This window comes from Bos mutus, chromosome 22 (assembly GCF_027580195.1).
Source record: "Bos mutus isolate GX-2022 chromosome 22, NWIPB_WYAK_1.1, whole genome shotgun sequence".
NCBI classification, from domain to species: domain Eukaryota; kingdom Metazoa; phylum Chordata; class Mammalia; order Artiodactyla; family Bovidae; genus Bos; species Bos mutus.
The window spans coordinates 68831294-68849385 of record NC_091638.1 but is presented as its reverse complement, the minus strand read 5'-3'; the positions used below and the strand labels follow the sequence as shown (position 1 = coordinate 68849385).

Here is an 18092-nt window from a genome sequence, read left to right as displayed (position 1 = left end):
ATGCCCTTAACACCACTGAACTGTGCACTTAAGCATGATTAAAATGGTAAATTTTACGTTGTATATAAATTAACACAAGAAAATTTTAAAACATGGGAAATGTCAAAGAGAGCTTTGTTGGAATGACGGCCCCAAGTCTGTGCTGGGCCATGAGAAATGGCTGAAGTGACTCACAGGCCAGCCAGGCCTGGTGTACAGGGTCTGGCGATCGAGTAAGCCTAAGGAAACCACTGCCTGAAGACAGAGCAAAGCAGAGGGCCCTGGGGTTCTCTACAAGGCCTGAGCAGATTTCCAACCTAGAGAGTCACAGATCCCCTGCGTGGAAACCCTGGGAGGCAATTTGTGTTCTGTGAAGACTCCCTGGTACCATCATGACACAAAACCAGGGGATGAACCCATTTACTGCAAAGCCTGGGGAAGGCGACATTTCTCTGAGAAGCAGCAGCAGGCCCATGAGAGGCTGATACCTCCAGGAGCCGTGGCAGCCCCCTTCCTCCCTGTGTGTGTGGGGACGGTCGCTCCACCCTGAGATGAAGGCCCAGTGCAGTGACAGCCGGGGGAGCATGAAAATTTAGCTGACGTTGATAAGGGCTTAAATTGGATAACGTGTCAGTTCTCATTTGCATCAGTTCTTCCTCTCCTGTCCAACAAGATGGAGAAGAGTAAAGAAGAGAATTAGAAAGAAAACAAGAAGAGGATGGGAAAAGAAGGCTGAAAAGGAAGAGTGGAGGAGGGGTGGCTAGAAGCAGCAGAAGGTTCCAGAACAGCGCCTGCCTGGCCCCAGCACCCTCCACCCTGCTGCTTTATTGTGTAAGACCCCTCACCAGGCAGAGAGTGGTGGTGTTTACTAGACCTCCTCACGGGAACATGTGCTCCAGGTCAGCCAAGGCTCTCGCGCACTGCTGCCTCGTTACAGCACCCTGGACAGCACCTGGCGTCCATAGGCGCTCACTACCTATTTGAGTGAGTTAATACAGAAAGGTGAAAGGCTAGATAGAAGGGAGGCAAGGTTGGGAAGGTTTTTGTTGTCGTTTAAGGAGAATGGGATAACCACTGTGTCAGGCACTGAGCGAATGCTTTTATAGATTTTTCCTTGATTTCCCCTCTTGATGAACCCAGGTTAATGATCCCTTTTATAAAAAGGAAACTGAAGCTGCAAGGCATTGAGTGCTGGCCTAACGTCACACATGCAGGAAGTGGGAGTGTGAGGTGTGCGCCACCCCACACCTGATCTGACTGGTCTGATGTGTCCCTGTGGCCCTTCTAATCCCAGCACCATACAGGGGACATGTCACCATCATTGGCCACATAGCTCTCACTACCTGTGTCCTGTGTATAAACCCAGTGCTTCGGGAGCACTTGATGGACAGAACCTCAGCTGTCAGACTGCTGGAATGGGACGACCCTGCTTCTGTGTGGGGCGAGGGCCCTCCCGGCCCCAAAGTTTCCCAGGAAGAGGCTCTTCCTCATTTCACCAAGGCACCATGGCAACAAGGACAAGGGAGGGGTTGGGAGGGCCAGGGGAAGGGGAGGGGAGGAAACAGCAGATTGGACTGTCAGCGTGGGTGGAGAGGGGTGAAGTGAAGTGAAGGGAAAGTTCACTCAGTCACGTCCGACTCTTCGCAACCCCATGGACTATATAGTCCATGGAAATCTCCAGGCCATAATACTGGAGTGGGTAGCCTATTCCTTCTCCAGCAGAGCTTCCCGACCCAGGAATCAAACCAGAGTCTCCTGCATTGCAGGTAGATTCTTTACCAACTGAGCTATCAGGGAAGCCCAGAGAGGGGCGGCCATGGTAAAGGAGAAGATCCAGAGGCCTCTGACCTTTGCGCCCGTCCCTCTGGAAGTCCACGTGGCACCACTCGCCGTCGTTGACCTTGCGGCTGGATGCCCGCAGCTTGATGCCCCCTGAGCCCATGTCCAGCAGAAGGTAGAGGTAGCCATCCAACAGCTCCATGGCAAAGTAGTCGGCCCGCTGGGCAGTGCTGGGGCTGCCGGGCCCCACCCCGGCCCGCCGGCCCTGGCTGAAGAGCAGCAGCCCATTGGGCTCTGTGGTGCGGAAGTCTAGGGAGATGGAGCCGGTGCGCTTGGCGCTCCAGCGGGGCAGTGCCACAAAGGCCTCGGGGCTCTCAAAAGTCACAGGGTCCAGGGCAGCCACATCCTCACAGCGGAATGACAGGTCCCCCTGCAGCTTCATCTTGGGGTCTCCTTCCTTTGCCAGGCGGGACAGTTCCAGCTTGAAATCGTTGTTCTTATAGACCACCTGCAGAGGGCCGTAGGGGGATGGGTGGGTCCCAGGATGAAGAACAGGAAGCAGTTTAGGACCTGACCACTCCTGCCTGACAGCTCGGGGCCTTGCCACCCAGGCCTGGGGCCCCTGCTCGGCACCCCAGACTGCTGTTCTAGAACTGCACGCTCAGAGGCTGTGGGCAGCATTTCCCTCGAGGCACTTATTTCTCTGTCCTGTCTCCCTGCCCAGCACGAGCACAGCAGCCCTCGGCACTGCTGAACTGCAGCTCATAATAACTGGAACCACCAGGAACACTTGGTTGACACTGACATTCTCATCTACCCCTCACAGCTGCCTCGAGAAGCAGGCACCAAATACCCGTTTTACAGATGAGAAAATTAAGAGTCAGACAGGTCAAGGGACACAGCCAAGGTCACAGAGCTGGTGAGTGGGCCTGAAACACTGGTGTTTAGTTTTCATGACCACCACTCTCTATTCTGTACACAGCTGCCTTGAGGGTCCTCTGAGAAGAAGGGAAACTCCAGGGCTCAAGGAACTGAGAGAGGAGAAGCCTCTTGCCAGGGTCAGTGGGCCTCAGGTTTTGAAGAGGGGTGGGCTCCCGCCACAGAGTGGAAGGTACAGAGGCCCCGGGCAACTGGCTGGCCAGACCGGGGTTTCCGGGGGCGCCCCCCGCCTCTCCTGGCCCTACTCACGTCCTTGAGGCAGCCCATGAAGTTGTTGCTGACGGGCGAGCCCGGCAGGTCGGCCGTGTTGGGGCTGCCCCCGATGTAGAAGAAGTCGTCAGAGCCCAGCATAGTGTAGTCCTCCTGCGTGTAGCCTGTGGTGGTCAGGATCCCGTCCACCGAGATGGTCACCTGCCCAGCCCAGGGAGGGAGGGGGAGACAAGGAGACAACTGGCATCAACTCCCTGGGAAGAGCCATGGGTAGGGCAAGGGAGGGGCTGGGGGGCAGTGGGGAGAGGGACTCTCCATTTTTATGTCTGCTTGTCTCGGAGGAGGAACAGTGGGGGTGTGGAGACGGAGAAAGGAGGCAGCACAAGATTTGATGGTTTCAGGGCGGGCTGAGGCCGGCCCCATGGCCCCTTCGGCAGACAGAGGCCTGAAGGGCGCCCGAGGTGTTCACTGTGCACAGCAGCAGGAAGTGGCTCCCAGAAGTGGCCCTGGATGGACAGATGGATGGGAGTGGGGGCCCCTGAGATGCAAATGGCACTGTTGCTTCTCTCCTCTTGAAGGGTCTCTGGATGCACACGTGATTTCAGAGCATCTCTCATTAAAGAGGCAGAGAGCACCAGTTCTCCTGGGGTCCTGGTGGCTTCGACACCCCTGCAGCTCTCCCTCCAGGGCGGTGGAGTCCTTTCAGTCTTAGCCCACGGGGAGGTTGGACAATAGCAAGGGCGTGAGGAACAGGAACCCAGGGACTGCTGGGGAGCCTTGGCACTTCTCAGGAGACACACAGTGCCTTTGAGGGCTGATTCCCATCACTGCCTCCTAACTGGTCCCAACCCCCTTGCTGGGTCTGTCTTGCTATCCGGGTCCCTCTGTTTTGGGGTCACTTTCTTGTCCCCCAAGGAGGGGGCAGCCGCTGGCCTATTCATCACCCTACCTGATTCATTCATCACCACAATTACTCTATGGAGTCAGGGCCAGGCTAGGGAACAGAGGGAGACAGGCTAACTTCCTGTTACCTTGTCCCTGGGCTGAAAACTCAGGAAACAAAACAAGACAGGTAGGGATGGGGGCATACCTGGTGTTCCAAGGAGGTGAAAAGGGCTCAGTAGTGGCCTGGGGAAGGCAAAAGTGACCTTAGTGTGGGGACAGTGACGAGTGCAGGGAACTCCATGAGTCCCTGCTCCCCAGGCAAATGTCCACCCGAGCTCTGAAAAGTCTAGCCAGAGGAGCACCCACACCCAACCAGGCTGTGGCACAGAGTGAAGGGCGGGGGGACCACAAGCCCCCACTCTCAGAAGGTGGTGGATTAGGACAGTCAGGCTCCCACAGGGGCGATCAGGAAGCCAGCTCACAGTGAACTCAACACCATGCTTCTCCAGGCTACAGCTCCTCCCGCTTCCCATCCCCCAAATGTGCCTCAGCACCCCCTTTCTGGGCAAAGTCTGGAGACTGGGGCCTTCTGATCACAGCCCACAGTGTCCTTCCCACACCAGTCCATACGCACATGCCACCAGCCATCTTCCAGTGACTGGTCTCCAGGGTTCCACTGTTTCGGGGATGGGGAGTGGGTATTAGGAACACCTGAGGGACATGAGCGGAACAGGGCCAGGGGACCATCCCTCACAGGATCCTCAAGTCCCCCTCATGCTGGGCTGGCCTCACAGTGTGTGGGGGTGGAGCTGAAGGGGCTCCCTCCTGGGAACCATCAAATCTTGTGCTGGGGGGACTGGGTTCAAGGACAGAGGTAAGGGCGTGTCTTTGTGGAAGTGGGCACTTTGAAGATTTTGAGTCCTGTTTTGAGGTGAGGGCTGGTCATTATTGTTTATAGCTTCTTCCCTCAATCCCACCCGAGGCTAGGAAATGGAGATCTGGGTGGAAAGGGAAAGGGTCAAAGTATTAGTCACAAAACATGCAGACGAGATTAGAACGGGCAGGAGGAGCTGGAGAAAGGGGAGGAGGGGGCTGGGACGCAGGGCTGGGAGTAAGACAGGGAGAGGTGGCAGGGGAAAGGGGCCTCCAGCCCACCCTCCTCTCCCAGGGCCGCACTGAGAGACCAGGAATCGGGCCACTAGTATAGTTCTGAGTCTACGTCTAGAAACCCAACTGAGAGTCAGCTCCTGAAGGCTGGGCCCCTGGCCTGACGTGTCCCTGTGACCCTACTAATCCCAGTACAGTCCAGGGGAAACATAGCCACCATTCAGGTGACCGTCAAGTGGCCTGATGATCAGGGCCACACAGCTCTTACTGCCTGTGTGCCACGTGTGAACCTGGTGCCTGGGGAGAGAACATGGACAGAATCACAGTCCTCTGAGGCTGCTGCCTTCACCCTAGAGTTAGAAAGACATGACTTGGGGCCCCTCCTTGACACCCCTCCCGACTGGGTGCAAATCTGACCTTGCCCACCTTGCTTTATACGAATCTCTGCCACGTGGTGCTCCCTATGGGAAAAGGGCTGCCTTAACCCCTTGTGTATCTGTCCTGGTGTTTTAGAGCCTCCCTGGCCCAGGGGTTGGGGAGAGAGCAGCAGGAGGCACGGTAACATAGGGAGGTGCATGGAGGAAGGGGGGGTGAGGGAAGAAGAGAGAGAAAGGGGGAGACGGGCACCACGAGAAAGGAAGCCGAGGATCGGAGGGGATGGAGGAAGGTCTCTGGGGAAGGCGAGGAGGTAGATGAGTGAGATTAGTAAAACCCGACTGTTTCCTCAGACAAATCAAAGTCCAGACACAAAAATGGCAGGTTCGTTAGTAAAAGCAGGAAACAGGGGGATAATTCCCCCAGTCCCCCTCCACCCCAGGGGTTCATGATGCCCCTGCCCCCCAACCCCCCCACACACAGCTTCTGGAAGGGGTGGGGCCGGCAGGGGAAGAGGGCAGAGGGGGGACATGCAACACAGAACAGCCACGGCAGCTTGGACACGTGCGGGTTAGAGGGCCTGGGTGGGGGTCCCGGCCCAGCAGGACAAGCGAGAGAAAGGCAGCCGGGGTGGGGGGAAGGTATGCAGGGCCAGGGTGCGTAGGGAAGAGCCCAAATGGAGGCAAAAGAGCTGCAGGGGTGCAGAAGGAGAAGCTTCCTTCCAACAGAGGAGGGGAGAGGAGCCGCCACTACGACAGAGACATGTACAGGTTGAGAAAGAAAGGGAAGGGATGTTAGACTCAGACCTTCCTCCCCAGAGGGCGACCCAGACACTCACTCCCACCACCCATTCGCCACTGATCACTGACCCCAGGCACACCTGCTCACACACCACATCCTACTGAAGGCGGTGGGAGAGAGTCCTGACAGCCTCATTTCCAAGCAGCATCCTTTTTGTCATCAGGACCACGGCTAGCACCCCAAGACACAGCAGAGACTGCACGCAACCCACATTAATCCACACAACACAGACAGACCAGGCCCTGAGTGGGGCTGAGTAGAACATGACGAACGAGCCACAGCTCTGCCCCAGAAGAGCCATGACCAGTCAAGGAAGAGGGGAAGGAGCCCATGCCCAGCCTCTGCTCCATTCCCCAGGGACGGGGAAGGTGGCCGGAGGTGGCTGCAAGGGGCAGCCTATGACCTTGATGGGTTCTCAGCCCTTCCTGCTGGCCCCACCTCCCTTCTGCTCTGCTCTGCTGGTCTCCCCCCTTAGGCAAGCTGCTAGCATGAAACCAGGTCCTGGCCACAAATGTTCTGCCTCAGGCACTCCATGCCCATCATGGTCCCAAAGGAAAGGCTGTAAAGAGGGGAATGGCCCTCTGACATCACCCAGAGCCTTTCCCAGCTCCCTGCTATGATTATAGGGTCACCGACCTTCCTGGGAGGAGGATTATTAAAGGGAGAATAAGATCAAGGGCAGATTTTTTTTAACTTGTAAGCAGGTTAGAGGGGCTCTGGGGAGTCATGAAATCCCTTGACATTGTATGCAAACCACTTCAGTGGGTTTTCCTCCAGTGAGAGTCCACTGCTGTCAGCAAACTCTCAAAAGGCTCACGATCCAAAGATGAGTAAGGCCAGCTCGTTCAGGAAGGCAGGCCTGGCCCGCCCTTAGGACTGCAGAGGGTGGGAACAGGGCATGAGGAGAGGAGGACAGCCAAAGGGCGTGTGCAGCCGCACAGCGAATCCTGATGACTGGACTCAATGGTGCTGGAACATACACTTCAGGTCAGAAATCCTGAGTTCTTATTTGGTCTTTACCATCTTCCAGAACAATACTCATTTCACCTCCCTGACTCATCTGTAAAGGGGTTTAACAACTCCCATGACTCCTGCCCCTCCCAGGCTTACTGTGAGGCTCAAATGAGATCAACGAAGTGAAAGGCTGAGCTCTTCCACTACTTGTTACGTCGCCCCAGGCCCTCTCAGGCCTCAGTTTCTCCCATATGTTAACCGGGAATAACCTCTCCCTGCTGCATGCAATCTAGGCATTTGTCAATTTTAAATGATATTCAAAAAGTGAGAGCTACTTAGAAGAAGCAAAGTCTCCAGGTCAGGTGCGGTGAACACTCCCTCCAGCCTGACCACACCTAACCCAAACCTCTCCACCGGTTGGCCTTTTTGACCTAGATCCACTCTCTCCCCCAAGGAGAAATGCTCAAATAACAAAGAGAGTCCATACAAAGGGATTAGTAAAAATAAATGCAAAACCAACCAGAGCCCGGCTGAGGAATGCCTAGGAAATCAGAGCAGGTTGAACGCTGTCTCTTTGGGTGCTAGGTTCTCTGACTCCACTCCTGGCTCAAAGAGCTGATCCTTGGCACAGGTGTCTGAGGGTTTATGAGGTGACTCAGGCCACCAGGAGGCACCAGCTCTGGTTGTCAAGCAGGGACGCTCACACTAGGAGGCGTGGGCTTCAGAGACTTAGAATTTCACAGGGACTTTCCCTACCAGGACTGAAATCAGACAAGGCTGTTTGCCTTTTGACCAATTTAACCAAGACATCCCATCTTTCCTCCTCCTCCTCAGGCCCAGTTCCTGGGGCATTCTGGGGTTTCATGTAGTTATTTTAGGACTGAATCCCAAGAAAGGATGGTAATAGGCTCTCCAGTGGGGCCAGAGATGCTATATTCCCCACAGTTTGCTATGGGAAGGGAATCGCTTCTGTACAAAATATCCCTGCCCTGGAAACATGGACATAATCAGTCAACATTTTATAAAGCTTAATAAAATTATAATTTCCTTTACAGAGTACAGACGCTTTCACTTCCGCTACCCTTGTTGACCCTCACACTGACTCCCTGAAAGGCAAGCGAGGAATGTCAGCTGTTTGGCAGATGAGAAACAGCTTTAGCCCCAGTTCACAGTCTTTAACTGAACTGAGACTGGAAGGAAGGGGAAGTCTGGGCCGTAACTCTCAGATAGCATACTCTGCTGCTAAGTGGCTTCAGTCATGTCCGACTCTGTGCGACCCCATAGACGGCAGCACACCAGGCTCCCCCGTCCCCGGGATTCTCCAGGCAAGAACACTGGAGTGGGTTGCCATTTCCTTCTCCAAGGGGTTTCCTGTATCTTGCCTCCCTTCTGTCCTCAAAGTCACAGGTTGGCTGTCCAGTGAAGCTCTGTAAAGAAAGAGTTCCAGGGACTTCCCCGGTGGTCTAGTGGTTAAGACTCCACGCTTCCACTACAGGGGGCACAGGTTTGATCCACTACAGGGAACTAAGTAAGATCTTGAATGCTGCACATAGTGCAGCCAAAAAATAAATTAATAATAAAGAAAGAATTTCAAACGCCCCGTTCAGGTACTCAGTGGCCTGGTCTGAGAGGTAAGCAATGGCAAACTTCTAGAAGCAGCAGCTGAAGAAAAGGGCCTGTGGAAGAGCAGTCCTGGGACCACCACACAGCTCCATCTGAACACCAGGATGACAGAATGGCCAAACGAGGCCTCGGATTGGGGAGGGCTGGGATGGCCGTGGCCTGGGCACTGTCTCGGACACAGGACAAAGGACAGGACCACCACAGGTCTGTGGGTGCAAGGAAGCACAGAGCTGCCAGAGTAGCAGGACAGGCCAGATGTGTTCTCAGGGCTACATCCTCCTGGGAAGATGCAGAACCTCTCAGACAGGGAGCCCCAGCTCCCAAGCTGCCTCCTCTCCAGCCAGGCAGCTCCGTGGGCCTGGTAGGTTGGGCAGGCCAGGCAGCTGCCCCAAGCAGCATGGGCCCCATGGGAGCAGACATGTCCATTTGCAGGGTCCCTAGCCTGGCGCTCAATCACTCTGCATTATTAATAGACGATGACTAACCGCCTGCTGCCGCAGAGCCAGGACCAGGCGGGCAGGAGGGAATCCCAGGGGAGGGCACACAGCAGGGCCTGCAGGCACACACTCATGGGTGAGGCGAGGAGCAAAGGGCCAGCCTCAGCTCCTTCCCTGCTCCCACCAGTCCCAGCCCCACAACCCGCCTCCTAAGAGCCCTCACAGGCTCAAAAACACACAGTCACGCAGCCCCCAGCTCATACCAGCGTTTACACTTGTAGAATCACCAGCAGAGTCTCAAACACACAGTATGGTCTCCCACCAACACCCCCTAAATGTCACACCAACATTTACACACAGTCGCACCCACACACCAACACACACCAGCTGCGTTTACACAGACACCCACACCGACGCTCACAAGGCCTGGGCCCAACCCAAACAGAGGAGCTCAGCAACAAGTACCCCGACTTCACCCCGCTGGGCCTCCTCCTCTCACCCCCTCAACAGGGAAGGGAACCAACCCCGGTCAGAGGCCATGCGGGACAGGCAACGGCGGGGGGGGGGGGGCAGAGAGGGGACAGGAGATGGAGGGGAAGAAAGACAGTGTGAGACACAGTGTTAGTCAGAGCAGCAGAGCGGTGGGGAAACTGGACACTGTCCCTGGTGGGGGGAAAAGACCATTCATGCCATGCAAGATGTGGGGGAGCCAGAACCAAGACCCCTCGAGGCTGGGAAGTGAGGCAGGAGATGCTGTCCCTTCTTGGGCAACCAGCCTGGGGCAGCCCCTAAATCGAGGTGAATGGTGATGTGAAGGAGCTCTGCATCCCCCAAGGCCCCCTCCCCACCTGTGACCTGCGGAGCCTATGGCCCCCAGAGGCCTCACCCCCAGCCCCCTCCCCCAGCTCGAGGGGCCTGTCCAGGAGCTGACAGTGAGCAGAGCGTAGCATGTCATGGGATGGTGTTTTCCATGGATTTTCAGGAGACCAAGAAAGAAACTAAATCAGAGAAAAGAAACAAGGGGTGGGGCAGGGGAGAAAAGGAACAAAAGAAAGCAAGAGAAATAAGCAGCCTGGCATCGGGGCTGGTCTAACCAGAGCCGATGAACATGGGGTCTGCCCCAGGTCTCTCTGGCCAGGAATCTGAATTCAGAAATTAGGGGAGGAGGTTAGAGCAGGGACAGGCCAAATTCCTTGATTTCCATTTGTCTTTTGGATTTGCGTTTGGACCAAAAAAGGCAAGAAAAGAGAAAGAGGAAAACTCAAAGAGAGAGAAGCAAAATCTAGAGATTGTCCAGGACGCAGAAAACAATTGGAAGAGCAAAACAACCAAAAACAAATGGGGAAAGGAAACAAAAGAGGGAAAATCGAACAGTTAAAAAAACCCACGGCAAACCAAACGGTAAGACAATTAGAGTGATATCTACCAGATAATGCAGTTTGTTTACCATAGCGTGTCCAATGCCTGCGTGCTTCACCGGAGATATGGGGGAGGGGTGGGGGGGTCAAAAAAAAAACAAGAACAACAAAGACAACAACAAAAGAACAGAACAAAAGAAAAGAAAAAGAAAATGACCAACTGTGAAACTCAAGGAAGGAGGAAAAATATATATCCATATATATTTGGTTGTCTGTTCAGACCCTCCCACCTTAAGTTCAGCTAAAGTGTTTTGTTTAAAGAAAATTAAATTATAATGGGAGGGAGAAATAAAACACACACAGAAATTAAATCCCTTCTCCCGATCCCCGCCCACCCCACCCCTGGAGTCCTCTCCCCCCGATCCCTTCCCAGAAGAGCCGGCTGCAGAGAAGGGGAACAGTTAAAGACCTTGGTTAGTAGAGAAGGAAACAACAAAAGAACTAGACCAGGAAAGCAAAGACTTAAAGATGGCGACATTCCGCAGATGAGACAGAAAGGTTAGTTCGGTTTTTCACTCATACCTTGCCCCACCTGTCCCTGCCCATCCCTTGGTCCCCCCGGGGTTATAAGCGTGTTAGTAACACACACAGAGTTGGCAACGGGGTTTTCCAACAGAGGGTGAGAGAGGGAAGGCAGGGGGTTAAGAAGCAGACCCAATTATGCAGTATTAGTAAGTCCTATGGGCTGAAATGTTAAGGAGTTGAGGGGAAGGCAGGAAGGGGAATAGGGGTGTGAGAAAGGCACGGGCTATTGACTCAGGTAATGAACGCAGGGGTTTGTTGGCTAACTGGTCGACCAGATGGCTTTCCAGAGAACTGGCTAAAGAGCAAATTGGTGCTGGCCAACTGGCTGACCAGTGACCATGTTGAGTTAATGGGTTAACTGGTTGGTAATGGGCCAGTTGGCTGTCAGACTGGGAGAATGGTCAAGGCCCCCAGAGAATCCCAGGACTGGCTTGAATGAGAGGCAATTTCACTTGGAGCAAAAGGGAAGGGGTTCCCAAGGAGTATAGGAGGGAATATGGATGTCTGCTTTTCCTGGGGATGGAAGATAGCAAATAGACCCAGGGAGTCATGGACCAGGGAAGGGCAGCTCTTTATATTTTTTCCTGTTTCTCTTCCTTCAGAAAGGAAGAGAGAGCAAGTCACCACCAGAACAGGGAAGAGGAAACTCTGCCCTTCATGGGCTGGCAGAAGGCTCACTCTCACATCACACCTCATCCCAAACCCTCCTCCCCTCAGCCACTCTCCCACCCAGAGCTCCTAAATTAATCCTAATTTGACTCTGCAGAGCCCACACTGCCCCCAAATTTCCCTTAGTTCTTCAATCATCCCACCCTATTTTCTTATGCCCCTTTGGGCAGCTGTTTCTCCCAGAATGAAGTACTCCCCGCCGCCTCCACCATCACTCGTGCAAGTCTGTGCAATCAGTCAGGCTTTCCCAGCAGCCCACTCTCCTTCCCCACACCCACAGACCCCCAAGCCTCCACTCCCCACAGCCAGCACCAGAAATCCACTCCCCCCACGTACCACAACATAAGAAGGAACACAAAGACCCACCTCCCTCTAAAATCCCTCACTCCTGTCTAAACTAGAAGCCAATTTCTTTTACCCCAGACTCTAGAAGCCAGAAGCCCCACCCTCATGCAGCTCTATATTCATTTCCTCTCCTCATGGTCAAAGACGGCAGCAAGAACCACCTTCAAAATTTCCCTTTGAGGAGATGTCAGCGGGGCTGAGGCAGCTTCACCCTGTGTGACAGAGATGCTGGGACACTACTGCTTGATGTCCATCAAATACTAAACTGCAAGCCCAAGAGTGTGACTGTGAGAAGGAAAGGTCTTCTGGGGACAGACCCATTAGTTAGAGAGCTGTTATAACCAGTGGGCACAGGACTAATTCAGTAAGACAATTAATAAGGGCCTTGTATAATTAAAAATAACAGAATTCAATATTTAGCAGCTAGGAGTTCTGAATGACCAATATTAATTATTAGTGATGCAGAAGCAGTTTACCTAGCAGGAAGACAAGAGTCTAACTGCAGGTACAGAGACTGGACCTCCCGTACAGAGACGGGATAACACATGGTACAAAGACTGGTCCTATCGGCCAGTAGGACTGTTGGGAAATGAACAGGCCAACTACTCAGGGCAAGGAAACACTAGCTGCATGACAGCTACACCCATGGCACCAAAACAGGTGCAAGTTTGCTGACACCACTGCACCAGTCAAACGAGACAGGGGAAAAGAGGCACTGCAGGTAAAAGTCCAACTTCCACTCTTTTGAAGTTAGAACTGGCTGTAGAAACTAAAATAAGGAAAAACCCATTTTCAACTTTCATGGACAACTTCATCTTTAACAAACAGAAGAGTGAATTAAGAAATAAGACTGAGAGGGAAGAGCTGTGCATTCAAAGCCTGGGCCTCCCACTGCTGTGTCAAGAGATCCTTGCTTTCTCTGACAAACAGCGACATTGCGGTGGATGAGACAGGACTCCTCTAGATCTAGAGAGTGCAGATCCAGAATGCGGCAGTCATGCCCTAGCGGGCAACTGAGGCCACACACTAGAGTGGAGGCTCCACCGGCACCCAGCTTGCGCCCATGAGGCAGCAGCCCACACCTTCCCAGATGCTAGAATCTGGAGAGCTGGGGCTTCAGACTAACAGCTGGGCAAGGAAGGCTTTGCCCCAGCCACAGAAGCAGCTGGAGGGCCCCTGGAGGACAGGAACACATGGAGGACCATGTGTGATGAGGGAGGAGGACATCAATCACAGAGGGAAGAGGTCAGTGACTACAGCAAGTGTAACTTACCACGACCAAGGGCCTTTGGACAAAACCTTGCCCCATCTCTACCTTGAAGTCTCGACGTAGCTCCAGCCCCTCAAGAAAGTCAAGAAGGGGTTTATACACACAAATCACAATCTGGATGAAGGCAGTCTCTATGGAGCAAGAAAAACTCAGGACAAAAGAAAGAGGACTTGGATAAGATGGTCCCACTTTTTCAAGAGACAGCAGAACATTTAGATGGTTCAAGACATGGGGACATCCGAGAATGGCAGGACCATAAGGCAAATGACAGACCCTTTAGCACTGCACACCAAGGACGACAGCCAGGCCCTCCCAGGAGGCAGAGGAATGGAGTCAGACAGACTCTCACCCTCCAACTCCCACAGGATAGCCTTGGGCCAGCTCTTCAACTTGCTTTTCCCTCATTGGTGAATGGAAGTATCTCCCACTCCACAGGATTGTTAGAAAAGTTAGGTGAGATACAAAAGAGAAACGAGACCCTTGAACTTGGGGGCCCATGAATGAGAGATATGAGGGTGCGATCTGATCAGTGCTGTAAGAAAGGGACAGATCCTGATGAAACTCCAAAGAGAGGGCGGGAGCGTAAAGGAAGGACTTTTTCCCAGAAGACGACAGTAGTTCCGGGCTCATATGAAATAATTAGATCTGCTAATCTGTCCAAAACCTCACCAACTGGCTTCAAGGCAGAACCCAAAGGAACCAGCAAAACCACTAGAAAAACAAACAAAAACACTCAGTTTCTGGTATTAAGCCCTCAAGGGGAACTTCCCTGGTGGTCCAGTGGTTAAGAATCTGCCTTTCAGTACAGGGGACACAGGTTGCATCACTGGTCGGGAAACTGGGATTCTACATGCCCAGGAGCAACTAAGCCCACACGGCAACTACTGGGACCACACGCCACAACTAGAGAGTCCGTGCGCGGCAACTAAGACACAATGCAGACAAAGAGAAGCACTCAAGGAGCTCACCACCTAGAAACAGAGAAGAGATGAACACAAATTAACACACAGGTAGAGTGTGGTGACAGGGCCAGAATACAGCAAAAAGGGAGACTGGCTGGGCAGGGGCGGGGATGGCGGTGGGGTGGCTCAAGAAAAGCCTTACAAAGGTGGTGAGATGGGCTGGAAAACCCCACAACTAACAGTAAAGGCGGCAGCGAGCCCACGATGCTCACGTGGTGCCAAGCCCGGGGCATCACCTCAGTCACTCCTCAAAGGCCCCTCTCACCTCACACTGGTTGCGTAACTTGCCTCAAGTCACTCAGTGACTTGAACCCAGTCAGTCCAATTCAAACCCCAGCTCCAGGGTTTCACCCGGCGGAAAGGAGGGTGAATGGTGGTGTCCTCAGGGAGCACTGTGGAAATGAAGCGGGCAGCTCAGGAAGCCGGTGTAGACGGGGCATGCCCAGCAGCACAGTTAGGCCCTGAGGCAGGGTGTGTGACAGGCTGAGAGACCCGGAGGCCGAGCCATAAGGCGGGGGAGGGAGTCCCAAGTGCCTGCCGGACCCCATCCTTGGAGGACTCCCTCCTTGGGGTACAGGGGGCCTCCATACAAGGCGCAGCCTAATAGGAGCTGGGTGGGAGGAAGCTCCACATAATACGTCAAGGGCCAGCTTGTCTCCAGAGCTGGTGCTGGTTAGCTGGTCAGAGATGAAATGGATTGGCACTTGGCATGTATGGTGGGGAAGGCACACTGGTGTCTGAGGAGAATGTGCCCAAGATTAAAAATAGGCCTCAGGGACTTCCCTGGTGGTCCAGTGGATAACACGCCATGCTCCCAGTGCAAGGGGACCAGGTTTGACCCTTGGTTGGGGAACTAGATCCCACATGCTGCAGCTAAGCCCGAGCACCACGTGCTCTAGAACTGGCTCTACACAGCTAGAGAAGCTGGCAAAGACCCAGCGTAACCAAAAAAAAAAAGAGAGGCCTCAGGGAATCCTCAGATGGAATCATTCTTGCCAAGATCACCCAGGAGACACCACTGGGCAGAGTCCTCAAGCCTGGATTCAGGGGGAAAGCAGAGCAAAAGCAGGTGTGGTCTCAGCCAGGCTCCCTCTGGCCCTGACTGCACTGTTCCAAGAGGTTCTGGATGATTCCAGGGGTCACTATCTGGTTCAGGGGAGGTGGGGAGAAATTCTGCCTCCTTCCAGTCTTAGGAGCTGGCCTCCTGACCAACACCCAAAGCTGATGAACCAAGAGGAGGAAGGGAGACCCCCTCCATGTAAGTTCTGGGCCAGGCTGCCCCCAGGTGGCGGTCCCCCCATTGTTCTAATCACTTGGGGAAAACTACATGAACCCCAGTGCCCTCCCAGAGGCCGGGGCAGGTGTCACTTCTCACATCACCCCTGTCCTTGCTCCTGGCCACTCCTGACCCTACGTTACCCCTCAAATCACAAAAGGATCTTTCCAGTCCCAGAACGCCACGAGGCCCTTGTCTGCACCATTTCTTCTCCTCGGCACTACCAACACTTGGGGCCAGATCGTTCTTTGCTGTGGGGCTGTCCTGTGCACTGGGAGATGTTTAGCAGTATCTTGGCCTCCACCCAGTAAATGCCAGTAGCACCCTCCCCAAGCTGTGACACCCAAAATGCTTCCAGACATTTCCAGAACCTCCTGGGGGCACCCCCTCCCTCAGTTGAGAACCAGGCACTTAAAAGGCCTGGGGAGGATGGACTTGGCAATGAATCCAGAGCACAGCCATCCCCCTGATGGTCACAATGACCCAAAAAGAGCTGCAGCTCACACTTAAGGATGTGAACTTGAGTCAAATACATCTCTCCAGAAACCCCTTCTAAAAAGACCTCTCAATCAAAGTCTTGAAGCAGATACCCCCTGAGCCCCGAAGGCTTGTGTTTGGGTCAGTATGACCTGACTCCGCTCTGAGCCATCTGGTAGAGCCAGCCAGGGGAAGTGGTCTGCATCCGTCACCAGCTCAGACCCAGAACTCTGTGAGCGCCGGAGGAGGCTACTGTGAGTCCCCGTCCATCCTGGTGCTGCGGAGGCCAGGCCTCACCACCTATAGGTGGCTTTCCCACCTTCCCTGGTCACAGCCTTGCCCACTTGTCTGTGTCTCTCGAGTTCCTAGAACATTTAAGATTCTTGCCACTTAGCTGGCGCTTGTGTGCACCATTGGCTCTGATCACTTTTAGCAGACTCATCCTGTCTCCTCAAGAGCCAAAGGGCTGGGAGGGTGGGACCATGTCTTTCCCCTCAGTACCCTGTATAGGACTTCCCAGGTGGTGCAGTGCTAAGAAACCCTCCTGCCAGTGCAGGAGACACAGGAGACTGGGGTTCAATCCCTGGGTCAGGAAGATCTCCTGGAGAAGGAAATGGCAACCCACTCCAGTATTCTTGCCTGGAAAATCCCATGGATAGAAGAGTCGGGCGGGCTGCAGTCCATGGGACCACAAAAGAGTCAGACATGACTGCACGACTAAGCACACATCCTGTATAGATGGACAATGTATTGGCCAGAGGACACATGGGTAAGGACTCTGGGCTTGCAGTGTGCTGCCAAAGACGGCACCAGGTGACAACACCTGTCCTGGGGAGAGAACAGCAGCAAGAAGGCAACTCTGCCCAGCCCTGCAGTAAACAGGGTGACGCCACAGGACAGCCCTCCAGCCGGCTCAGGGGACGATGCGGCTCTTCGGAGCTTGGGGAGCACTGAGAACAGATGCCTGGGTGGGAGCCCGACTACTGCAGGGAGCAGCGGCTTGGAAAGAGCAGGTGGATTAGTCACGGTGTCCCGACAGCAAGAGGAAGTCACCACTGAGAGGGATGCCCCATTAGATCGTGACTCAGTGGGTTGAAGAGGAGCAGGTAAGAACAGTGTGAGGTCTGACAGCCCCTGCCCCCCAGGAGCCTTCAGTGGGAGGAAGGAGAGGAGAAGAAGGAAGTTGCCAGTGACGGTGAAGAGGAGAGACAACAGAAGTTCATTCACCAAGAAGTTCAGCCAGAACCAGGAAATAAGAGAAGGTACCGAGTGAGAGAAGAGCTCCAAACCAGCCCAGATGGTGCCTCCCAGGCCTCAGGGGTTCCACGGTCCTGGCTGCACTTAGCCTGCTGGAGTGGAGCTGGGAAAGCATCCCTGCCACCAGCCACGAGAGAAAGCGGTGGACCCAGAGAAAGGGACCAGCAGGAGCCTGGCACCCGGGTGCCTGGGGCTCCCAGGCACCCAGCGAGCAGGGCAAGGAGTCCGGAGGCAGAGGCGGGAGCCATCAAGGACGCACAGCAGCCTTATCTGCTTTCAAAAAAGGCTCTGGTTTGGACCGCGCTTGAGGCAGGAACTTCTCAGGGCTGGACACAAGCTATGGGGGCTGCTGTCGAGCAGTAGCCTGGCCAGAGAGAGTGCTTCGCCTGCTGCAGCCTCCCTGCACCTTGTGAGAGGCAAGAGCTACTGAGGACAGAGTCAATGCCCAGAAGCATCGGCGCTCCTCCAGGGTGGGGGGCGTCTGGAGACGCTGAGAAGAGCCCTGTCCTGACTGCAGGGGCCGCCCCAAGAGTCTCCTGAGCTCCTGCAAGGGCAGGCCTGGAAGCCACAGCAAGACAGTCAAGAACCCCTGGGAGAGCCTGCGCCCCTTTGGAGGAACAGGACGGGACAGGAGAGAATTGGGGTGCTGCCAGAGGAGAGGCAGGACCAAGCACCTCTCCAGCCGGTTCCCTGCTCACACCTGCTGCCCCGACCCTGCTGAGCCCAGCCCCAAAGGCCCTGCCTAGCCCAGCCCCAAAGGCCCTGCCTGAGGGCAGGCCACATCCCACCCCATGTGTCCTAGAC

At 54.5% G+C, this 18092-nt stretch overlaps 1 protein-coding gene across 1 annotated transcript in view; it reads right to left on the bottom strand.

The window, feature by feature from the left end:
* The window catches only part of NRXN2 (neurexin 2), a 103068-nt gene that overhangs the window by 56601 nt on the left and 28375 nt on the right, over positions 1-18092 (bottom strand). Inside the window, exons 7-9 of the mRNA XM_070359310.1 lie at positions 10537-10560; positions 2947-3108; positions 1828-2266 (exon numbers count right to left, since the gene is read on the bottom strand). Coding sequence (XP_070215411.1) covers positions 1828-2266; positions 2947-3108; positions 10537-10560 — 625 coding nt within the window. The remainder of the gene's footprint in view (positions 1-1827; positions 2267-2946; positions 3109-10536; positions 10561-18092) is intronic.